We start from the raw sequence: 25,875 nt of genomic DNA on the forward strand, positions 1-25,875 counted from the left end.
TTGAAAGTGAAGAGTTGAAATCCCTCATTAGGGAGACAGAGTTTTGACAAGATTGTGTGGCTCAGTGGTGGGTTGCTGAGAAATCCATGCGATCTGTCTTGGTGGCATCTACCATTTAGTGTGTTTGACCACAGTTTGCCTATTAATTCAGATTTACCTCATGTTAATCCTGGATGTTAGAGGAAAAGGTAGATATTATAAATTGTTTTACTTTTCTGACTTTGTATTGTAAAGTTTATTTTGTTTGTTTAAAACCGTGGAATCGTGTGGCTTTATTCTTATAGTGGGTAACTGGAATTTTAAGCTTTATCTACTTTAAACAAAAAATCACTGGTCCCTAGCTGGATCGTAAGACTGTGATTCCTGTGATAGTAAGTTGTACTTTTGATTGGCAGGAAGAAACAGGTACTAAGTTCAATATACACATCCTGAGTTCTGATTAGAGTTTGCATTCCCTCTAGTTTGTGTGATTCTACTACTGTGACAATGACTTTGAGTGTGAGGATGAGCTGGATTGTTCATTTGCAATATTTTAAAGCCAAACTCTTATAGTTATGAAGTGCTGTAATCTCTAGGGGAGAGAGGTTTATTTATGGGTCCTTAATCAAAATGCATTCCCTGAGCATCCTTAACCTCCATGGGTTCACATATTTTACCTATTGTAGTTTCCTCAATTCTAAGCATGCCATGCATGTTCTGAACTCAATATCCACCTTGCTGACCCATGTCTGTTTTTGTCGACAGGGTGAGGAGGGGCCACCCAGTTTGGAGTACATCCAGGCCAAGGACCTATTCCCACGGAAGGAGCTGGTGAAAGAGGAGGAGGACCTACAGGTACTGTCTGCAATGATATTGCTCACTGATGATAATTCCAATGTTCCCAGGAGTGTGTCCTGCTACAGGGTGTGGCACAGCCTGCCTAGCTTCCCTTCCCCATTTTCCATTCAATCCAAAGTTACACTTAGCATGCTAAAGCTTTCCTTTACTTTCACCTGATGGTGACACACTATGTATATCATGGCATCATGATATGCATTGCATGCCCCTTTAATGATACACACCATACGCCTTGAGCATATCTGTCCCAATGCACGAAGAATCGGGTCATTACTACTACTTGGTCATTCCTACCTTATTCTACTATATCAAAGTGACAAATTTATAATTAGAGCACTTCACTTAGATGTCATTTATCTAGTACTACTGGATGTTTTACATTGTTCAAGTGCACCTTTTGTGAGCATTAAAATTAGATGTCATACTATCCTAGTGAACATGCTGAACAAAAACTGCCTGTCATTTTTGTTAAGACTTTGTGCTTTGGCACTTCTGAGTGGGATGGGATCAGTGGCATTTGTATTTGAAGTGTAATGGATTCTATTCCCTAGCTTGTTTTCTAAATTTCCTTCATTTCTCTTCTAAATTGTCTGAAAGAACCAGTTATAATGCAACTGTAGCAGTTTAATTCTGTTTACTCTTCTCCTACAGCTGATTATACATGGCATGCTTTTGAAGCATTTTGCATTAGTGTCTCATTTTGTAATCAGAAAATAATCAATATTAAATATTACAACAGTGCAGGGAAAAGGCAGGATTTAAAATAGGTAGATCCAGTTGAAGAAGCAGCACAAACGTGAAAGGCCAAATGGCTTCCTTCTGTGTTATAATTTCAATGATACGGGTGCTGCTGTTCAACACTACCCTGAACTACGTGTTTGCTCTCCCTTTGTGATATAGCTGGATTCCCCTTATGTGGTGAGTTAAAAAGGCTGACTAATATAGCACTAAGCCATTCAATATCTTTTTATCCTGAACTAGCACATTTCAGCCAGGGCAACAGGATAATACATGTAGGTCCAGTTTTGCTGAAAAATTATGGTGACTGAGCAACGCACTCGTTAAAGTGCAAATTGACTAGCAACATGTGGTGAGGAAGAGAAATCCCATGAATGGTGAATCACCATATGTTGCTGGCCAATTTGCACAACTCTGCCTTTATACATTAAATGCCCATTCAACTTACCACACAAAGTTACATCTGTAAATTAACATGTTGGTAGGAACTCTTGGTAGGAACTTAGGAAATAGGAGCGGGAGTAGCCATTTGGCCCCTCTTGCCTGCTCTGCCATTCAACTAGATCATGGCTGATATTTGATCTCCATGCCATTTTCCCACATTGTCTCCATATCCCTTGATATATTTAATATCTTGAAATCTATCGATCTCTGTCTTGAATATGGTCAATGACAGCCTCCATAATCCTCTGGGGTAGAAAATTCCAAAGATTTATCACCCTCTGAGTGAAGAAATTCCTCCTCATCTCAGTCCTCAGTCAATTATGAAAAACGTGATATATCAAAGAATAGAGACAAGGTAAGAGAATAGTAATGTGGGAAATGAGGGTCAGAGAATGGCAGGAAGGGACAGAGGTAAAAAAAACAAGAATACACTAAAAATCAAGACTGGATGTCACAAAGACAACAAAAATACAAAACTGAAGGCTCTGTATCTGCAAGTAGTGTTCATAACAAAGTAAACAAATTGATAGTGCACATTGAAGTAAATAAATATGATCTGATAGCCATTACAGAGATGTAGCTGCAGGATGACAAGTATTGGGTCCTGGATAGTGAGGGGTATATCACCTTCAAGAAAGAACAGGAAGCTAAGTAAACGTGGAGGGGTTGCACTGTTAATCAAGGATGGCATTTATGCAATAGTTAGAGAGGACCTTGTTTCAGGAAATCGGGATCTAGAATCGGTTTGGGTGGAGATGAGGAAAAAGAAGACATTAGTGGAAGTGGTCTACAAGCCCCCTAACAGTAACTACAATATAGGACAAGATATACAAGGAGAAATATTGCTTGTGATAAAGGGATGGCAATAATAATGGGTGACTTTAATCTACATATAACCTGGAAAAATATCAGATTGGCAGTAGTAGCATGTTTGAGGAGTTCATAGAATGCTTTTGAGAGAGTTTCTTAGATCACATTCTGGAACCAACCGGAGAGCAGGTTTTATTAAACTTGATATTGTGTAATGTGACAGGATTAATTAGTGACCTCAGGGTAAAAGCACCCCTAGGTAGCAGTGACCACAATATGATTGAATTTTGCATCAGTATGGAAGGGAGAAGAGTGGGTGAAAGAATAGTGTTTTAAACTTAAATAAGGGCAATTATGTGGACATGAAAACTGAGATGAAGTGAACTGGGATACTAGGCTAGGGATTAGACCAATAGAAAAGCAGACATTTAAGGGGATTTTTCAAAATACTCAGAATAAGTATACAACTATAGAGAAAAATTCTAAGGGGAGGACCCACCATCAGTGATTAACTAAAGAAGTTAGGGAAAGCATCAAATTTAAGGAAAAAGCATATAATGCGCAAAGTTGAGTGGCAGGTCAGAATATAAAGAACGGCAAAGAATGATTAAAAGGTTAATCAGGAGAAAGAAATTGGAGTATATGAGGAAGCTAGCTAGAAATGTAAAAACTGATAGCAAGAGTTTCTACACTTATTTAAACAGGAAGAGAAGTAAAATGAGTGTTGGTCCTCTAGAGAGTGAGAATGGGGAGTTAATAGTAGATAATAAGGAAATGGCAGATGGCATGAACAAATATTTTGCTCCGGGTTTCACTATAGAGGATATAAAAAATATTCCAGTAATAGCTATAAATCAGGAGGTGGAGGAGAGAGAGGAGCTTGGTGAAATTACAATCACTAGGGAAGAAGTACTAAGCAAGCTGATGGAGCTTTGGGCTGACAAGTCTTTGGGTCCAGATGGACTTCATCCTAGGGTCTTAAAAGAGTGGCAATTGAGATAGTAGATGAGTTGGCGCTAATTTTCCAAAATTTCCTAGATTCTGGAAAGGTTCCACCATACAGGAAAGTAGCAAATATAACCCCTCTATTTAAGAAGGGAGGGAGGCAGCAAACAGGAACCTATAGGCCAGTTAGCTTGATGTCTGTTGTGGGGAAGGTGTTGGAATTGATCATTAAAGAGATTATAGCTGGGCACTTAGAAAAACTTGAGATAATTGGAAAGAGTCAGCATGGCTTTGTGAGAGGAAAATCGTGTTTAACCAAATTATGAGAGTTCTTTGAGGAGTAACATGTACTGTGGATAAAGAGATGCTTGTAGACGTACTGTACTTGGATCTCCAGATGACATTTGATAAGGTGCCACATCAAAGGTTATTGAGGAAGATAAAAGCTTATGGTATAGAGGGTAACATATTAGCCTGGATAGAGGATTGGCTGGCTGGCGGAAAACAGTGTTGCCTAAATGGGCCTTTGTCTAATTGGTAGGATGTGACTAGTGGGGTTCCGCAGGGATTTGTGCTGGGGCCTCAACTTTTTACAATTTATATCAATGGCTTAAATGAGCGAAGTGAAGGCAGGGTAGCTAAATTTGTAAATGCCACAAAGATAGGTAGGAAAGTATGTTGTGAAGACAACGTGAGTTTGCAGACAGATATGGATAAGTTGAGTGAGTGGGCAAAAATCTGGCAAGTGGAGTATAGTGTGGGAAAATGTGAGGTTGTTCACATTGGCAAGAAGAATAAAAAAGCAGAGTATTACTTAAAAGGAGAATGACTGCAAAATTCAGAGGTGCTGAGGTATCTGGGTGTTCTTGTGCATGAGTCACGAAAGTTAGTATGCAGGTGCCGCATGTAATCAAGAAAGCTAATGGAATGCTATCCTTTATTACAAGAGGAATTGAACATAAAAGTAAGGATGTTGTGCTTTATACAGGGCATTGGTGAGACTGCATCTCGAATAGTGTGTGCATTTTGGGTCTCCTTATTTAAGGAAGGATATAAATATGTTGGAGGCGGTTCAGAGGAAGTTTTCTAGATTGATACCTGGAATGAACGGGTTGCCTTCTGAGGATAGGTTGGACAGGCTGGGCTTGTTTCCACTGGAGTTTAGAAGAGTGAGGGGTGACTTGATTGAAGTATGTAACATCCTGAATGGTCTTGACAAGGTGGACATGGAAAGGATGTTTCCTCTTGTAGGTGAGTCCAGAACTAGGGGGCACTGTTTTAAAATTAGGGGTCGCCCTTTAGGACACGGATGAGGAGAAATTTTTTCTGAGGGTTGTGCGACTTTGGAACTCTGCCTCAGAAGGCAGTGGAAACGGGGTCGCTGAATATTTTTAAGGCAGATGTAGTTAAATTCTTAAAAACAAAAAACTGCGGATGCTGGAAATCCAAAACAAAAACAGAATTACCTGGAAAAACTCAGCAGGTCTGGCAGCATCGGCGGAGAAGAAAAGAGTTGACGTTTTAAGTCCTCATGACCCTTCAGCAGAACTGGAGTTTTTCCAGGTAATTTTGTTTTTGTTTTTGTAATTAAATTCTTGTTAGGCAAGGGAATCAAAGATTATTGGGGGTAGATAGGAATATAGAACTCGAAATACAAACAGATCAGCCATGATCTTACTGAATGGCGGAGCAGGTTCGAGGGGCTGAATGGCCTACTTCTCCTATTTCATATGTTCGTATGTCCTAAGTGGCTTACCATAAGACATAGGAGCAGAAATTAGACCATTCGGCCCATTGAGTCTGCTCCGCCATTCAATCATGGCTGATAAGTTTCTCAACCCCATTCTCCCGCCTTCTTCCCGTAACCTCTGATCCCCTTACCAATCAAGAACCTATCTATCCTGGTCTTAAATACACTCAATGACCTGGCCTCCACAGCCTTCTGTGGCAATGAATTCCATAGATTCACCACTCTCTGGCTAAAGAAGTTTCTCCTCATTTCTAATCTAAAAGGTCTTCCCTTTACTCTGAGGCTGTGCCCTCGGGTCCTAGTCTCTCCTACTAATGGAAACATTTTCCCCACGTGCACTCTATCCAGGCTTTTCAGTGTTCTGTAAGTTTCAATCAGATCCCCCCTCATCCTTCTAAACTCCATCGAGTATAGACCCAGAGTCCTCAAATGTTCCTCATATGTTAAGCCTTTCATTCCTGGTATCATTCTCGTGAACCTCCTCTGGACCCTCTCCAGGGCCAGCACATCCTTCCTGAGATATGGGGCCCAAAATTGCTCACAATATTCTAAATGTGGTCTGACCAGAGCCTTATAAAGCCTCAGCAGCACATCCCTGCTTTTATATTCTAGTCCTCTGGAAATAAATGCCAACACTGCATTTGCCTTCCTAACTACCGACTCAACCTGCAAGTTAACGTTAAGAGAATCCTGGACTAGGACTCCCAAGTCCCTTTGCACTCCAGATTTCTGAATTCTCTCCCCATTTAGAAAATAGTCTATGCCTCTATTCTTCCTACCAAAGTGCATGACCTCACACCTCCCCACGTTGTATTCCATCTGCCACTTCTTTGCCCATTCTCCTAACCTGTCCAAATCCTTCTGCAGCCTCCCCACCTCTTCAATGCTATCTGTCCCTCTGCCTATCTTTATATCATCTGCAAACTTAGCCAGGATGCCCTCAGTTCCTTCATCTAGATCATTAATGTATAAAGTGAAAAGTTGTGGTCCCAACACTGACCCCTGTGGAACTCCACTAGTCACCGGCTGCCACCCTGAGAAGGACCCCTTTATCCCCTCTCTCTGCCTCCTGCCAGACAGCCAATCTTCTATCCATGCTAGTACCTTGCCTCTAACACCATGGGCTCTTTTCTTACTGAGCAGCCCCCTGTGCGGCACCTTGTCAAAGGCCTTCTGGAAGTCCAAGTAGATAACATCCATTGGCTTTCCTTTGTCTAACCCACTCGTTACCTCCTCAAAGAATTCTAACAGATTTGTCAGGCATGACCTCCCCTTGATAAAACCATGCTGACTTTGCCCTATTTTACCATACACTTCCAAGTATTCTGAAATCTCATCCTTAATAATGAACTCTAAAATCTTACCAACAACTGAGGTCAGGCTAATTGGCCTGTAAATTCCCGTCTTTTGCCTCACTCCCTTCTTAAACAGGGGGGTTACATTAGCGATTTTCCAATCCTCTGGGACCCTCCCTGGCTCCAGTGATTCCTGAAAGATCGCCACTTACGCCTCCACTATCTCTTCAGCTATCTCCTTCAGAACCCTGGGGTGTAATCCATCTGGTCCATTTTCATCTTCAGACCTTTCAGTTTTCCTAGCACCTTCTCCTTGGTAATGGCCACCATACTCACCTCTGCCCCCTGACTCTCTTGAACTTTGGGGATGTCACTCATGTCTTCCACTGTGAAGACTGACGCAAAGTACCTATTCAGTTCCTCCGCCATTCCTTTGTGCCCCACTACTACTTTTCCAGTGTCATTTTCCAGCGGCCCAATGTCCACTTTTGCCTCTCTCTTATCCTTTATATATCTAAAAAAAACTCTTGCAATCTTCTTTTATATTACTGGCTAGTTTACCCTCATATTTAATCTTCTCCCTCCTTATTTCTTTTTTAGTTGTCCTCTGTTGGTCTTTGTAGGCTTCCCAATCCCCTGGTTTCCCACTGCTCTTCGCCGCATTGTATGCTTTCTCTTTAGCTTTTACGCTGTCCCTTCCCTTGTCAGCTATGGTTGCCTCGTCCTCCCTTTAGTATGCTTCTTCTTCCCAGGGATGAATTGTTGCTGTGTCTCCCAAATTACTCCCAGAAATTCCTGATTTTGCTGTTCCATTGTCTTTCCTGCTAGGCTCATCTCCCAGTCAATTCTGGCCAGTTCCTCCCTCATGCCTCTGTAGTTGCCTTTATTCAACTGTAATACCGTTACATCTGATTCCAGCTTTTTCTTCTCAAATTGCAGGGTAAATTCTATCATATTATGGTCACTTCCTCCTAAGGGTTCCTTCACCTTAAGTTCCCTTATCAAATCTGCCTCATTACACATCACTAAATCTAGAATTGCCTATTCCCTAGTGGGCTCCACCACAAGCTGTAAGTTCCTAGTCCAACAGGATGCTGCATACAACCAGCAACTTCCAAACATCTGAAAATGTGATCCCAGCTTCCATGGGCCTCAACACCTAAACTCCTCCCCTCCAGCTCCTACTCCCTCCTTTATCTCCAGCCTCATACTCTGTTCTGAATTGTCCTGGCATCTCCCTGGCATTCTGGTATTCACTTTAACTTCGGCATCTTTGAGCAGTAACTATCTTCCCTTTTCCTGCCAATTTCTTCCATCCACTTCATTCCTTTCTATTTTGGAATAGCTTATTTTTTTGTAAAAAAAAACTTTCCGATAATTTTCCACTGCTGGACAGACACAATCTTTGTATCCCACTTTCAACTTTCTTCAATTTTTTTCCCCTTTAAAGAAAGAGTTCTTATTCTGAGACTCTGTCTCCTGGTTCTAGACCCCCCCCCCCCACCAACCCCCCACCTCCACAACCCCCGCCGCCACCAACCCTGAGCCAGGGAAAACATCCTCCATGCAAATGCCTGTAAGAAATTGATATGTTTCAATGAGACCACCTCTCATACTTCTAAACGCTAGAGGATATAGGCCCAGTCTGCTCAACCGCTCCTCACAGGGCAATCCCACCATCCTAGGGATCAGTCTAATGAGCCTTTGTTTCTCTCCCTCTGTGGCAAGTATATACTTCCTTAGATAAGGAGACTGAAACTGTACACAATACTCTAGGCATGGTCTCATCGAGGCTTTACACAATTGCAGCAAGACATCTTTACTCAAATTGTCTTGCAATTAAGGCCAACCCACCATTTGCCACCTTAATTGCTTACTGCGCCTGTATGTCAGCTTTCAGTGACTCATGAGCAAGGACACACAGGTCCCTTTGGACATCAACACTTCCCAACCTCTCACCATTTAAGAAATACTCTGCAATTCTGTTTTTTCTACCAAAGTGGATAACTTCACATTTTTGCACATTATATTCCATCTGCCATGTAATTGCCCACTCACTTGACCTGTCTAAATCCCTTGAAGCCTCTTGGCATCCTCCTCGCAATTCACATTCCCACCTCGTCTGTGTCGTCAGCAAACTTGGAAATATTACATTTGGTCCCCACATCCAAATCATTAATATAATTTGTGAATAGCTGGGGCTCTTGCAGTACTCCACTAGTCACAGCCTGCCAACCTGAGAATGACCCATTTATTCCTACTCTGTTTTCTGCCCATTAAGTAATTCTCAATCCATACCGGCATGATGTGAGAATTGTTAGTAACTGCCAAACAACATCTCTTGCCCAGAAAGTGAACACTTATAAATGTGGAGTCTCATTTCTTCAGATTTTGAATTGTTGATGGAGGGGTCACCACTAATCTACAACATTAGAATACAAAACTGTCTTGTCTAACGGAGAGGAGCAGCTGTGAGTGCTCAATGAGAGCGGTGCAATAAAATTTAACTTTCCTCATTCTTCGCTTTAGTGGCCCCTGTCCACCTCTGCTGTAAATGTCAGAGCACCTGCCCATCTCCAGTAAACTCCAATCTACTACTTAAAATATGTAACTATGAATAATGTGTGTTGATAAGATTAAATTAACTTTGCACTTTAGGAAGCTAAATCCGGGATCTTTCAGCTGCAAAAAATTATTTTTCAGTCAATTTGTTAGATTTCTTGCTGGAACTTCTGTCAAACTCACAACCACATGTTACAGGAATGGTATGAATGTAATTGTCCTAACCATAGGATGACCAAAGCTTCATGGCTTGATTGACACCCTGTTGAAGTGCAGGATATTGTGGAGTTCCTCACAATCATATCCCAATCAATTAGATTTTGACTGTAATGAACAGGATTTTACTACTTTAACCAGCTGCAGCAGAAAACCTTGCATTCATCTTCTAATAATTCATAACTAAAACTAAAAATCCTCACTGCCACATCAGTAGGGCTGTAAGAATGCAGCATTATTGGCAGCCATGCCTCCTTCTGTGCTGATGCAGTGCACATCTCAGTTCTATTACAATTGTTTTTTAACTAAACATCATTGGAAACAAAGAACAAATATAAGTAAGCCACATTCATAGCAGGCAGGGCTGGAATGGAGAGTGAGCGCTTTCCTACATTATAGCAGTGACAACATTTCAAAAACACTTCATTTGTGTAAAACGCATTGGAATTTCCTGAGATCATGAAAGATGTTATATAAATGCAAGCCTTTCTTTCTTTTCATGAAGCAGCTCAAACAGCACTGGCCAAACAGCCTCCTGGACTAATTCAGAAATGGTAATTGTCTTGAGAATCAAAAATGAGAGCACTCGCCATAAAATGGCTGTCAAAACTAATTATTTGTCACTTTTTATACTTCCAATTTTTGAATCACAGCAGAACATACTTGAGCATACCTTATATGTCCCAACATACAAGAAAAAATTGGGGCAATATAACTGGCAGTGACCCCTGATTTATTTCACTGTGTCACAAATGACCGATCTATAATTAAAGTGTTTCACTTCGGTATTGCTTACCTGGTACTACTGGGTGTTTTACACAGTTCGGGTGTACCTGTTGTGAGAGTTTTACACTAAACATGATATGCTATTGAAGTATTTTGCATTACCACTTCACTTTGCAATTAGAAAATAAATTACATGTGGCACAAGGCAAAGGCAACGTTTAGAGTCATTAAAGAAATAGCACACATGAATGACTGCCCTCTGTGTTATAATTTCACTGATATGGGTGCTATTGTGTAGTGAAGCATTGAACTATGTGTTTGCTGTCCCTCTATGGTACAACTGGATTCTCTTTGTGTAACATGGGGCTGAACTTAATTAAAGGCTTTTACTTATGTAGCACTACAATTATATCTCTTATAAATGACAAAACTCAACTATTTCTATTTGGAGGCGGAGACAGCAGGTAAATGCCACAAAGTTGGATGAACAGCTTGGTGGCTGTTGTGATCTAGCAGTTGGTAAAGCTGAGTTATTTAAAATTCCTAACTGTTGTAACCTATATTTTTATTTTTGTGTGTTTGAGATGCAGCTCTAAATTCAGGAATCAGGCCACCTGTTCTCGAGACGTTTTATATCAAAATATATGAGACATTTATTCATTTACACAAGTTAAGCATATACACATGGCTACAAATTACTACTATCATACCTTTTAACAAATTCCCAAACTAATCTCCATTAAGGCAACGGCAACTCATAGACTTTCAGCAGACACCAGGCAAAACATTTTCACCTTACAAATTCAAAATGAGATTCCTTTCACTTTGACTCTTGTGGAGACTGTTGTAGGCTGACAGCTGCTTTGATCTTACATAGCCTCTGCCCTGCACACACAAAATTGCTGTCTGTTATACCTAGCACAGTTCATTGAATGTAAATTTCCACTCCCTTTACCTCTACCTCTTCTAACAATAAAGCCCCTTTCATAGTACCAATTTTATTAGTAATATAAACGTATTGCTTGGTCTCTGCTAGCTTGGTGCCAGATTTCAACCACCTTCTTGAATGTTCTATTCAAAAAATTGCAAATGCTCTCTACCTCTCTTACATCTCAAAACTAGTACACATCAAAGCACCCAGACTACTGGCTTTAATCCAATTAAGACACACCCATAGACTAAACCTCTATTTAAAAAAAAAATTCCAATAAGATTATATACATTAATAGCTTCATGACAGTGGCTGACTGTGATAAGAGTAGGGTAGTTGTGGATATTGCTGTCTGACCAGTCTTTTGGCCTGAGCAATCCAACACCAAAGAAATGGAATCTGCCACCGCCTTCCAGGCCTTACAAATAGAAGCCAGGAATGTAATAAAGAATAATGGCAGACTGCACATAAACTTCACTCCTGCCCTCCTAGATGGACCTTCATTTAGTCACCCTTTCATCCAAGCCCCATCAACCCTCCATCAATTATTCTCTCTGGTGTTACGGTTGAGGTAGAACTTGTTTGATCCCTAAGGAACTTGAATGCATCAATAAAGATTCACCGCCCCCCCACCCAGCCCAGTTTAGTCGGATGTAAACAAACTCAGCTTCAGTAGTCTTTCTTTGTATAATTTATACATAGGAATGTATTTCATTAGTGTACTGTTTGGATCTTGAAGCACAGTGTGAATCTTTTATGGAACCACTACTCCAGCCATATGCAATCAGAACTGTTCAAGAAACATTGTGTGTGTGTCCCCTGAGTTTACCATGCAAAGTGTTGGTACATTTAGCAGTTTGTTACGCTGTTAGCTCTGTACATAAAGGTGTGTAAAGCAGAATTGTCTTGCTATTTCAGGAAGGAATGTAGTCTTAGTGAAAATCCCTCAGAGCAAGAAACAACAATGTAGAACAATTGAAGTTTACAGCACGGAAAGAGGTAAATTGGACCATTGTGTCCATGCTGGCTCTCTTGAGAGAGCAATTCCTATAGGACATGATTTATTAATTAATAAATTATAGATGTGTGTGAACAACGATAAGCCACAGTAATAAGTCTTTGTAAGATGCCCAGAACTGATGTGATAAATACACATGGTTTTGAAGATGTTGAAGGGCGATGTTAAGTGGAATAAATAATCCGCTCCCCATAAGGAATAGCCAATTGGGTTCGATGCTAGAGGATGATTGGTTCTTGTGGAACTATATCTGGACGTGAATCTGAGACAGATTTGGAATCATGAGGATTGGGGTGGGTAAGTTTAAATTTGTTGAGCATGAGAAGGCTGCAGATATCAAATTGTAATCTCTGATGTACAGTGCTGAACTGGTTGTGTCAGGACTGTTAATTACCAAGTGTGTATTGATAGGTTTACTGAGTTTTCCCACGGATGACAGTTTTCACACTAGATTCTATGCATAATTGTTTTCTGTCTGAACTTGAGTGTCTTCATGTTCTTTCTTGTAACTATACGTTGTATGCTACACCCACTATGGCAAAAGGTCAGATAGTTGAGACTGTATTTATTTTGAATAATCACTTCCTAGAATCATTCTTTTTCTTCAGAACTGTAGCTTCCATAGCTGTAAAAAAAAAAAAAGCCTCACATACATATTGCAAAGTGGTTCCAACTGTAGCTGGCTCCAGATTCAAACAATTCCAAGTGTGTACTTCATTCAGAATCACTATGATTTAGCAGTGTCTTTTCCAGTGACTAGAGGAGATCTGCCTGGGAGGGGAGGAGTGAAACGACCGTGCATTCTGCCATTATTATTTGTCACTTCCCTGACACCCATTTGTTTGAGCTGCAGGGGCTGGCAGATCTCTTTCCTGGCTTAGCCAAGGGACTGACCAGGCAATGATATCCTTAACTAACCCACTCTTATTGCAATCGGCCATCAGACTGTTCTCTCACCTTTGGTGGCATTTACCTGCTGTCTCTGCCTCTGGAAAGGAATAGCTGAGTTTTGTCTTTCAAAGAAGATATATTTGTGTAAAGCATTTGACTGCTTCCTTTACAATGATACTGGTACCACCTCCTGTAGGCACATGATAAGAAATCCTGAAACATTAATCCAGCACCACTTGTTGGTGGAGCTAGTTACTCCTTCTTGGGAGTATCACTGACAAAGGTAAATTTCCTCCACCATTGACATTGTCATTAGGCTAAATATTTTGATTCAGCTTGCTTATTATACAGACCAAAAATCCACTTTTGCCATCAGTTGTTCATACAGCCCTTACCCAATTTTTGAAGAAAGTTTGTAGCCAGAATCAGAAATTCATAAGCAAAATTTGCTTTTCTTGTCAAATCTACCTGGAATGTGCATGATCAAATTCAGCACCAAAGAACCAAACTTAAGTTGGCAGCAGTACTATAATATGAGAATAGATGTAAAGTACTGCTGGTCTGGATTTCTATAATGTATCACGTTCAACATAACAGCAGTGACTGCACCTAAAATGCTTAAGTGACTGTAAAGCACTTTGGGATGTCCTGAGATTGTGAAAATTGCATTATAAATGCAAGTCTTTTTATTGTGAAGTTTTTTCTGATCTGCTCATTTGGAATTATAGGGAAACACCCAGCAGTACAATAAGTTTACGACAAAGTGTGTGTTGTGTCAGGAAAGTGCATTTTGAGCTATGTAATGCCTAGGGTCAAGTACTGGCAGCTGCTAGATTGTTACTGGAAAAAATAAATGATTTTGAGCCACAATGTGCGATAGCTAATTCAGCACATAGATTAAACAGCATTGACTGAGGTCAGTTCTTCTGCAGTGCTTTGGGAGCAACACATGAAATCTTAGATCAGGCTCTGTAAAGAAATACAAGCAACTCTGATAATTTGATTTAACCTGATAGAATAACTGTATGACCTTCAACTGGTTAAGTACCTGTAATGTTAAAATTGCAGACATGTTGTGCGTGTAAAATTATGTGCTGTGTTGGGTAGACTGAGAAAGTACTGCCGAACTTGCAGTAATTAAAGTAGTTGGAATTCCCATGCTTTAATTAAAGATCAGATTAAAACAGCATCTTCATATGGAGAGATGTAGCACACATCTGCTAGCAGCTCATCAGTCAATCCGACGAATGAAATGTTTAGGTATGCATTTCCAACCCGCATTCACTGTAGTCTTTTAACCCGTTTCATTGGAACTTGGTCATGCCCAGAGAGCTGGCACATTTTTAAATAACAATGATGGTTAAGAAACAAAGTGCAGAAGCGTTTTTATATTTAAATTACAGACAAATTATTTTTCTACTTTGCCATTCAGTATTCCTCATTATAAAGCTTCAGAAATCTTTAAATGCAGTTACATTGTGCAATCAGATACTTGAACAGAACAGACCCAGTTTATACGACCTTTACCTAGTGGCAGGGTAGTAAAAGGGAATTTAACTGGGAGCAAAAGGACAAGCAGTGCTAATGTAGAAGGGATTTTAACAGAATACTGGAAAATCTGCACATAGCAGCTGCCTGAAATGCTAAATGTTGTTGAGACAATGAGCTACACTGGGGGGCGCTAGACTGACCTGGAACATTTGTCAGACTTAGAAGGCATAGGCTTATGCAGGTCCAGAAGCATTTCCTTTAGAAATACAGATTGATGCAATATGGTAACAAGGTAAGCGGCTAGCGCTTTTCCATAATTCAACATGAATTAATAAAGATTATATTGAGTTTAGTAGAGAAGTAGTGCAGAGGGATGTTAGATTCATGTATCCTTTGATAGTTCTTACTGATGAATATTAGTGTTGCAGTGCTCCTTAATAAAGGTAACTGATCAAAGTGCAACAAAATTGCAGTCCATTGGCAGTTGATAAGGAATTATAATAAATGAAGTAATGTATTAAAGTAGCTCAATGAATTTATCCAGTAACTAAAAGTTTTGTTTTCCATTGAATGTTCTGTGCACTACTTGGTAATAGACTACTATTTGGAGAATAGATGTCCTCAAACATACTACCATAGCTGTGATTGTTTTAAATTGAGAATAGCCCCTGGTGCAGGGCTGTATCAAAAAATAAGGTAAATTTAAGTACTAATATTTGCGCAGTGCTTAACTTGACATTTAAAAGCCTGTGGACTTGTAAGCAGAGAGAAAATTGAGGGAGGTAGAGATCCAACATTCTTGGAACTGAGTAGAAGACTTCTGTGAATTTTTGTACAGTGTGGGAAGGAGTGTAAATTGTTTTAATTAACTGCTTATGGAAATGGAGAATCACCAGGTTGATTGAAAAACTCAAACTATTGTAATCTTCATTTATGTAGCCTTTCAACTGCTTTTGAAAGTCCACGAGGTGTGGTTGAGGTTCTCCATTACTGAATGGCACATATTGGTCATTAGGGTATCGTGTGTGTTTTGGACTTGACTGAAATTTAAATTTTTGTTGACCGGAATCTTTGATCTGGTGGTTTAGATTCTGGATGGTGCAAGTCGGCACATCATTCTTCTGATAGCGATGAATGCAATTGATTTAAAAAGCAAAAAAATGTTGGAAAAACTTAGCAGGTCTGTGGAGAGAAACAGAGTAAATGTTTCAGATTGAGTGATCTTTAATCAGAACTGTCACTTGACCTGAAACATTAACTCTGTTTCTCTCCACAGATGCTGCCTGACCTGCTGAGTTTTTCCAGCATTTTCTGCTTTTTATTTCTGCTGTATTTTGCTTTTGTCTTAATACAATTGATATGTTTGATTTCCAACAGTGATGTTGATTCAGAGCTGACTGGCTTGTGCCTTGGCGCGCAATGTTGGAACACCATTACCTGGAGGTTCCCCTCCAAGTAATTCACCATCCTGACTTGGAAATATATCGTCATTCCTTCACGGTCGCTGGGTCAAAGACCTGGAACTCCCTCCCTAACAGCACTGTGGGTATACCTGTACCACATAGACTGCAGGGGTTCAAGAAGGCAGCTCACTACAACCTTCTCAAGGGCAACTAGGGATGGCCAATAAATGCTAGCCCAACCAGTGAAGCCCACATCCTGTGAATGAATAAAAAAAACAGTGACATTTTGTCCTGTTAAAAGGATAGACTTACATAAAAGATAGAGTTTCTTAAAGGAAAGGGGTTGTGTAACTGTTCTCTTCCTGGATGGGCTGCTGGAATTGAGGAGTTCTACCCCAGCTGCGCACAGAATAAAAAAAGAACTCATCAAAAAATTAACCCCATCACAGGAAACAGTTGGCTCATATTCACCTTTTATATAAATTAATGCATTTTATGAGGGATGTTTTAAAGCTGAATGGGAAAAAGTTACCTGACATAACAATACTATGTATTAACACTGTGGGCATGATAGCTGAAGATACCAGTTGAGTTGAGTTTGCATTAAGATTTCTGATGCGACAGTTTGTGCAGTTGAGTTCTAGAATGTGCAAATGTGAAAGCAGGAATTGGAAAAAGTTAAGGGAATGAAAGAGTTACTTACGTATTCTAAGACCTATTATTGCTCGTCACTGGATTGTTACTTAACTCCCCCATATCAAGTATTCATGTTTGACTTGAAATCTGTTTCTGTCTCAACAGTAATACAAGATCATCTGTACAGTCAAATTCATTTACTCGCAGTGGCCAGAAGCTTCCCCTCTATCGTATATATCCATCTTTGGTTCATCTGGCCTGTATCGTAGTTATTCCACCCCCGCCCCCCACAAAGAATGTGATAATTTGTTTTGTGAAATTTTATGAAAGTGAAATTATGTTTGGCTACTTTCTTAGAGTTCTTTGTGGAAGTAACAAGCAACATGGATAATGGGGAACATGTAGATGTGGGGTGCTTGGATAAAAGGCATTTGATGAGGTGTCACGTCAAAGGTTGCTACGCAAAATAAGAGTCATGGTTGAGGGGAACATATTAGCATGGATAGAGGATTGGTTAGGATAAATGGCTCATTTTCAGGTTGGCAAAGTGCAACTAGTGGGATGCCATGGGGATCAGTGCTGGGGCCCCAACTATTTACAATTTATATCACTGACTTGGATGAAGGGACTGAATATAAGCCAAGTTTGCTGGGAGATGGGAGAGTAAGTTGTGAAGAGGGTATAAAGATTCTGCAAAGGGATATAGATAAGTTAAAGTGAGTGGGCAAAAATTTGCCAGATGGAGTATAATGTAGGAAAATGTAAGGTTGTCCACTTCAGGAAGAATAAAATGCAGAATACTGTTTAAATGGAAAGAGATTGCAAAACTCTACAGTCCAATGGGATCTGGGAGTCCCGGTACATGAATCACAGAAAGCTGGTATCAGGCGAAGCAAGCGATAGGAAGGCAAATGGAATGTTGTTGTTCACTGCAAGGGGAATGGAATATAAAATTTTGCTGCAATTGTACAGGTCATTGGCGGGAAGACATCTGGAGTACTGTGTACAGTTTTGGTCTCCTTACCTAAGAAAGGATATAATTGCCTTCAAAGCAGTTCAGAGAATGTTCACTCGACTCACACCTGGGATGAAGGTGTTATCTTATGAGGAAAGGTTTGGGCTTTATCCATTGGAGTTTGGGAGAATGTGAGGTGATCTTATTGAAACATATAAGACCCTGAGTGAACTTGACAGGATTGGTGCTAAGAGGATTTTTCCCCCTGTTGGGCAGACTAGAACTAGGGGTCACAGTTTAAAAATAGAGTCTCCCATTTAAGACTGAGATGAGAAGAACTTTATCCCCCGAGGGTCGTTGGCTGGTGGAATTCTTTTCCCAGAGAGCAGTAGGCTGGGTCATTGAATATATTTAGTGCTGAGTTAGATAGATAGATTCTCTGTTGACAAGGGAGTAAAAGGGTTTGGGGTAGACAGGAAAGTAGAATTGAGGCTACAATCAGATCAGCCATGATCTTATCAATTGAAGAAGCAGGCTTGAGGGGTTGAATAGCTTACTCCTGCCCTTAATTCATGTACTTGTATGTAATTTGCATGTTTATAAATGAAAACTCATTCTGGATAGACAATACCCGCATGCACTGAAAATAAGATCCTCCGTGTAGAGTTTGTTAATTGTCCAGGTTTCACCAATTCACTAATTATTTTGGGTGGGTGGCCAAGTACCCTATCACATGTACAGTGACAACTGTTGAATATGAAAAGCTGGCTGGCTTAAACAGTTTGTAAAGAAATCTGCATTCAGTTGACTGAACATAGAGAGCACTAGGTTAGACAAGTTGCTTGGGCTTCATCTAAGTTGAACATTTGAAACTTAAATGACCTGACCACCTCAACAGTGATAGGATAGTGCTGTTGAGTTTGCTTTCAGACTTTCCACCCGCTCCACCTCTTCTGCTTGTGTCACCTCCCCCTTCGGCCCGCTCCACCTCCAACCCCCAATTGTAATGCTATTGCCCTGAAAAAAGTCCAGTGATACCTTACATTTGTGGAACCTTGTTTTGCAGGGTTTAGGCCATTCTTGCCCACAAAACAACAGTGAATACACTTTAGAAGTACTCAATTGGCTGGAAAGCACTTTTGGAACATCCTGTGGATGTGAAAAGTGCTGTGCAACCAGAGTTCTTTTTTCTGTCCATAGTGCTGTCAAGTATTAATTGTGCCATGTTGGACATGATTTCAATTGATCATGGAATTTCCTATTATGTCCATAACCCATGAACTTGTGCTTCAGCTATTACATGCCCTCATCTCAAAATCTGAGAACCTCTACAAGAAAGAAAATCTTAACTATTCTCCCACTGCTGACGTTCAATTACTGACCTGTAGCCCTCATGTTGGTGAACTTCTTTGGAAAGTATATTTGAAACTCATTATAGAAATCAGATGTTCTCATAAGGTCCATTTTTCTCATTAAAATTGTGCTGCAAAAATGATTGGTGTCCTCACCCTGAACTTGGTCATGTTTGTTCCATTTAAGCCCTGAATAGCAGAGTACTTCCCAACAACTTACTGGTTTGTTGCTGTAAAAAAACATGCGCAGTCCAGAAAGAGGTCTTTTGGCCTATTGGCACAAACGCAATGAGTCAAATGCCTTCCTCCTGTGCTCTAGATTCCAAGAATAGCAAATATGGGGAACGTTTTTATTTTCTCAGTGAACTAAATAGAATAAAACTATTTACTGTTTGCGCTTGTAAAAGTTGTCCAGTCAGTACACGTGTAGAGAGTTATAGCTGAGCAGAAATTCTTTCAGTCTATCGGGTTTGTGTTGGTTCCATACTGCAACAGCTTGTATTTATATAGCATCTTTAACATAGTAAAATGTCCCACAATGCTTTACATCTCAAACTAATCCCACTTCCTCAATCTCTCCCCATTGCCCTTGCATTTTCCTCTATTTCAAATAGTACTCGTGTGCTTTGAAACCCTCTTATCATTTCTATTGTCTGTAGAAAAACATAATTAAGATAATTAGTTCTAATTGAATCAGAGACTGTTCTAAATATTTTGCTTGTAATAGAAACTTTAACTATTAAAAGAACTGATCACTCACTAGTTTCTTCATCCAAATCAGTGAAGTTGCAGCTTTTTGAGCACTCGGTTTATCAGAGGGCAAGGATGCTCTTAGATGTTGTTAATAATATGTGATGCTGATTCTGCCCTCCTGTTGCTATAAGTGAGAATTCCTGAAAAACTGTCACAAGGTTAGGAAGTTTTGCCTGCAGGAAATGCCAATATTTGATTAATGAGTAAATAAGCAGCCTCAGTTAGGATGGGTAGCGAGGAGTAAACCTGGGCAATAGCAAGGCAGTTCTGAGGAGTGTAGTAGAAGGTAGAGTTTTTGCTGGTTCCACAAAACAATGCAACTGTGATCTTGCAGTGGTCTAGCTTCATATCAGTATTAAGTAAAAGTATGTTGTACAGTGAATAACTTGTGCAGTTTTGATTTTCTGTTATTGTCCTTTGCAGGTGCCTTTTCCAGTACTCCAAGGTGAAGGTGTGGAATACCTGGGCCGTGCAGATGATGCTGTAATCGCTATCTCTAATTACAGACTGCACATTAAATACAAAGATTCTTTAATCAATGTAAGCAGTACTTTATTGGATACCATCCTGAAGCTGCTATAATTTAACTTATCTTGACAGGTGTTAGAATTTTTTAAGTAAGTGACCCAAATGGAATTACTACATTCACTATCAAATTGAGCTGTTAGTCTTCTGTTTACAGCTGCCAACATTCTGTTCATTCACTTGGCAAAAAAGGGATCAGCTCTTCACTGTTGAGCATTTATAAATACAACTATTTACTGAAAGATAAAGTGATAAAGAGAAAGAAGGGTTGAAGAGAGGCATTCCTTAGATGAATAAATAAAATGGACTAACTCAGTCATGGAAATTGTACTAAATCTATCATTTCTTTAGATCAAATTACAGTTTAGTAATACAACTATTGAGCTGATCTACGGTTCTGTATCTGTCGACTTGCTCGCTTCCCACACTGTAATTTGTGTTCCCACTTGTTTTCCATCTTTGTTCTGTTGATCTTTTACCCTAAGCTCCTATTTATTCTCCGATACTTCTGTGTGATTATTCTTGTCTCTTTCTACATCCCATACATTTTCATTGACTGTTTCTTTTTCTCCTCCTCACCCTAAAAGGTGTGACATGGAGTCTACTCTGTACTTTTGCTAAGCACTGAAATTATCACTGCTACTCCCAAGGTAACAGCACCACTGTACCCTCTGAGAGTCTCTCACTCTGATCCCTTCCTGCACTTTGTCCTCATTATGAAGTTATGCTGAAAACATATATATAGATATTCGATGAGGACCAAGTTGTCATGCTAAGAAATGTTTTTAGAAAACAAAACCAAGTCTTGGTTACCTGTCCACTAGACCCAGTAACTAATAGGTGGCAATGGCAATCAGCGATATGAAGTGAAACTGTTTGTGATGTTGCCCATAATGACTACATTGACTGTTTTGAACTAGCCAACAAAATATGCTCTTTCTTTAGCCTCGGGTAGGCCCAAGGTGAACTTGATGGCCTAGTTCCCCCAGGGATTGCTGGCCTGGGATGGACTGAGGATGCCATTTCAGAATGGCATCAAGCTTGAACATCATAGCTCTGACCATAGTAACCAAGATATCATGGTTACCACACAGCAATCACATATCTGGAAATGGGCAGGAAGTATCTTGATTATAAATATTTTAGTGGTACTAAAATAGGTTTTGCATTTGCCTTTGAATCTGTTCTATTTGCTCATTTTGGCCCAGCAAATAGAAGAACAGGATATTCAAGAACATTTGATAGAAGATGAGGAAACCTGGGATGAGGAAACACAGCCACCTGTTTATCTTGCAGGAATTGTGTTTCTAATCATGTAGATATTGATACGTCATCACTGTAAACTGAAGAGACTATTGTTGCCAATTTATAATTCAAGTATTGCTGAAAAAAGACATGCTATTGAAACTTTTCATCTTGCACTCATCAGAATTAGTGCAAGACAAAAAAAATTCAACAGCTTGTCTCGTTTTTCAGCACTCAAATACTCAAGTTCTGTACTACCAAGCGACAGTTTATAATTCATTTTTTATTTAAATGATACGGATAACTTTGCTAATGGTGTAGAATAGCATCTTGCTGTATGTTTGTATTGACTTGACTACATATCTGGCTATGTAATTGCACCCAATGTGAGCATGGCTTCCCATGTAGGGAGTCCAGTTATTCATGTTAACAAAATGATGTGATAACTTGGGTTGTATGCCTTGGCTTAGTGAGATCACTCTCACCTCTGAGTCATGGACTGTGCATTCAAGTCCCACTTGAGACTTGTTCTCAGCATAGATTGCAGAAGATGGGAGGCTATCCAGAAGAGTACTGGAATAGTTAAGGTTACAAAAACATTGTATGAGGTTTTATCAACAGATGGGCTGAGATAGAGGAAGAGATTAACAATGTTGAAAAAAGATGGTCTTAGTCAAGAAGATAATGGGAGTTGGAAGCTAAGCTAAGAATCAAATAAGACACGGTGGTTACGAATGGCCTGCTTTGGTCACAAGACATTGATCAGGGAGAGGGATGGAATCGATGGGTATGGGGCAGATTTTGTGGTGGGTGCCAAAGGTGATGGCTTCAGTCTTCTCAATACTTGGAAGAAATTTCTGCTCATTTAATAATGGATGCCGGATCAGCAATATGAGCTGATGCGGTGGAGGGATCAAGAGAGATGGTGGTAAGGTACAGTTGTGTGCCGTCAACCTGAATGTGGAATGTATTTTCAGGAGAGGCTGCTGAAGGAAGGCATGTACATGAGAAATAGCAGCGAACCATGGGCAGGGTTTCTTGGGGTTTCCAGAGATAATGGTGTGGGAGCTGGAAGAGAAGCCTTCTTTGGATATGACTGGATCAGTAACAATGAAACAAGACAAGAGCAGGCCCATTTAGCTAGATAATGGAGGAGAGGTGATCAGAGGAGGATGGAATGGTCAGTGTGTAAAAAGTTGCAGACTGGTCGAGAAGAATGAGGAGTGATGGTGCACCATGGTCACGCTCATATGGTGGTTTTGATTTGTAGCTTTGTTCAGGGTAGTTTCAGTGCTGAGACAGGGCAGAAATCTGATTGGAGAGGTTGATACATGGAAATGCCGAAAGATGGACATGGATTTGAGTGACAACACATTCAAGGACTTTGGAGAGGAATGGATGAGTGGAGATGAATTGGTAGTTTGCAAGGGGTTAAGAATGGGCTTTTTGAGGAATGGTAGCAGATTTTAAAGAGTAGACAGTACCAAAGGAGTGGGAACTGTTTTTAATTCTTTCATGGGATGTGGATGTCACTGGCAAGGCCAGAATTTGTTGCCCAACCTTAATTACCCTTGAGAAAATGGTGAGCTGCCTTCTTGAACTGCTCTCCATGGGGTGCAGGTACGCTCACATTGCTGTTTGGAAGGGCGTTGCAGGATTTTGATCCAGCGACTGAAGGAATGGCCATATAGTTCCAAGTTAGGATGGTCTGTGGCCTGGAAGGGAACTTGCAAGTTGTGGTGTTCCCATGCATCTGCTGCCCTTGCCCCTCTAGGTGGTAGAAATCATGGGCTTGGAAGGAGGCTTGGAAAGTTGCTGCAGTGCATTTTGTATACTGTTCACTGACACTCAGCTTGGGTTCTGCCCGGATCACTCAGCTCCTAACCTCATTACAACCTTGGTTGAAATATGAACAAAAGAGCTGAACTCACGAGGTGAGATGAGAGTGATTGTCCTTGACATCAAGGCAGGCATTTGACCAAGTTTGGCATCAATGACCCCAAGCAAAACTGGAGTCAATGGGAATCAGGGAGAAAACTCTCCATTGGTTGGAGTCATACCTAGCACAAAGGAAGATGGTTGTGGTTGTTGGAGGTCAATGATCTCAGTTCCAGGACAGCATTGAGGGAGTTCCTGAGGATAGTGTCCTAGGTCCAACCATCTTCAGCTGCTTCATCAATGACTTGCCTTCCATCGTAATTTAGAAGTCGGGATGTTAACTGATGATTGTACAATGTTCACCATTTGTGACTCTTCAGATACTGCAGCAGTCCATGTATAAATGCAGGAAGATTTGGACAATATCAGGGGCTGACAAGTGGCAAGGAAGGTTCGTGCCACACAAGTGCTAGGCAATGACCATCTCCAACAAGATAGAATCTAACCATCGACCCTTGACGTTCATTGTATTACCATCGCTGAATCCCCAACTATCAACATCTTGGGGGGCTACCATTGACCATAAACTGAACTGGACCATCCGTATAAATATTGTGGCCCCACAAGAGCAGGTCAGAGGCTAGGAATCCTGCGACGAGTAACTCACCTCCTGACTCCTGAAAGCCTGTCCACCCCCTACAAGGCACAATCAGGAGTGTGATGGAATACTCTTCACTTGCCTGGATGAATGCAGCTGCAACAACACTCAAGAAGCTTGACACCATCCAGGACAAAGCAGCCCATTTGACTACCACCCCATCCACAAACATTCACTGCCCCACCACCGACGCACAGTGAGAGCAGTGTATATCATCTACAAGTTGCACTGCAGGAGCTCACTAAGGCTCCTTAGACAGCACCTTCCAATCCAATACCACCATCAAGAAGGGTAAGTGCAGCAAACAAATGGGAACACCACTACCTGGAAACTCTCCTCCAAGCCACACACCATCCTGACTTCGAAACATATCGCCGTTCCTTCGCAGTCACTGGGTCAAAACCCTGGAACTCCCTCCCTAACAGCACCGTGGGTGTACCTACACAACATGTTCAGCGGTTCAAGATGGCAGCTCACCATCGCCTTCTCAAGGGCAATTAGGGATGAGCAATAAATGCTGGCCTATCCAGTGAAGCCCACATCCCATGAATGATGGAAATTTTTTTAAAGATGCTACACACACTGCTGCCCTGTGTGTTGATGGTCAAAGAAGTGAATGTTGGTGTCAGTCAAGTGGGCTGCTTTGTCCTGCATATTGTCGAGCATCTTGAGAGTTGTTGGAGCTGCACTCATCCAGGTAGGTGGAGACTATTCCATCACACTGCTGACTGTGGGCTAAGAAGCAAAACGAGTGGTCAGTAGTGTATTAGGAATAGTGTTCAAAGAGCAGGAGATAGATTTCATTAGTGAGATGATCTTGGAGTGATCTTGAGCAGAGATAATAGCAAAACTTTATACAATGCAGTGATGAGGGAATGCTGCACTATCTAAAGTGCTACTTTTTTGGTATAGATGTTAAACTGTCATGACATAGAAGATCCCATAGCACTCTGGAAAGAAAAGCAGCTGAGTTCTTGTATCCTGGTCAAAGCTTATCACTCAAACATCACTTAAGACGGTTCTGGTCACTTATTTCAGAGCCGTTTTTGTGAGCTTGCTATGTGCAAATTGACTACCTTGTTTCCTACGTTCCAACAGTGGCCACGATTCAAAAATACTTAATCAGCTGTAAAGTGCTTTGGCACATCTGAGATCATGAAAGCTGCTAATAAATACTCGAAGGGTAGTCAGTGTAAATGCAGGTAAGATGTTTCCCCTGGTTGGGGAGTCTAGAACCAGGGGGCACAATTTGAAAATAAGAGGGAAGCCACTTAGGAACAAGATGAGGAGAATTTTCTTTTGCTCAGTGGGTTGTGAATCTTTGGAATTCTCTACCCCAGAGGGCTGTGGAAGCTCAGTCATTCAGTATGTTTAAAACAGAGATTGACAGATTTCTGAATACCAATGACAAAAGGGATGTGGGGGAAAAAAGCATTGAAGAGGATGATCAGCCATGATCGTATTGAATGGTGGAGCAGTCTCGATAGTCTGAATGGCCTACTCCTCCTCTGTTCCTATAAATGCAAGTTCTTTCTTAAAGAGCATGAATGATGTTTAAGTCATAATAGCTATATCAATACTTTAGATGTATTTTACAGCCATAAAAAAGAGAATTAATTATTTACTGAAATAAAAGGGAGCAGCATTACTATTATCTTCCCCCTTCTGCTGCATTAGGCACATGCTGGCATGCAGTCTTTGGGTTCTATAATATGGTTGAGGGTGGTGTAAAGTAGACCTGGCACCAAGTAGTGCATACTGGTTGGCATGCAGTATCTTTAGCTTGCTCTAGTTCGGTTCAGTATTGCCTGGTGTG

At 40.6% G+C, this 25,875-nt stretch overlaps 1 protein-coding gene across 14 annotated transcripts in view; it reads left to right on the top strand.

Annotated features, from left to right (window-relative positions):
• The window catches only part of mtmr4 (myotubularin related protein 4), a 199,489-nt gene that overhangs the window by 84,868 nt on the left and 88,746 nt on the right, over positions 1-25,875 (top strand). For 9 of the 14 annotated variants that reach the window (XR_005944217.1, XM_041197614.1, XM_041197617.1 and 6 more), the window contains 2 exons: positions 745-834; positions 20,177-20,293. Coding sequence is in view for 10 of the 14 variants with exons in the window: in XM_041197614.1 (XP_041053548.1) it covers positions 745-834; positions 20,177-20,293 (207 nt within the window). In the remaining 4 variants the exon portion in view is untranslated. Of the gene's footprint in view, positions 1-744; positions 835-12,172; positions 12,254-20,176; positions 20,294-25,875 lie in introns of all 14 variants that reach the window. The other 5 variants (XM_041197625.1, XM_041197627.1, XM_041197626.1 and 2 more) reach the window with 2 other exon arrangements.

The sequence above is a fragment of the Carcharodon carcharias genome, chromosome 10, assembly GCF_017639515.1.
Source record: "Carcharodon carcharias isolate sCarCar2 chromosome 10, sCarCar2.pri, whole genome shotgun sequence".
NCBI lineage: Eukaryota > Metazoa > Chordata > Chondrichthyes > Lamniformes > Lamnidae > Carcharodon > Carcharodon carcharias.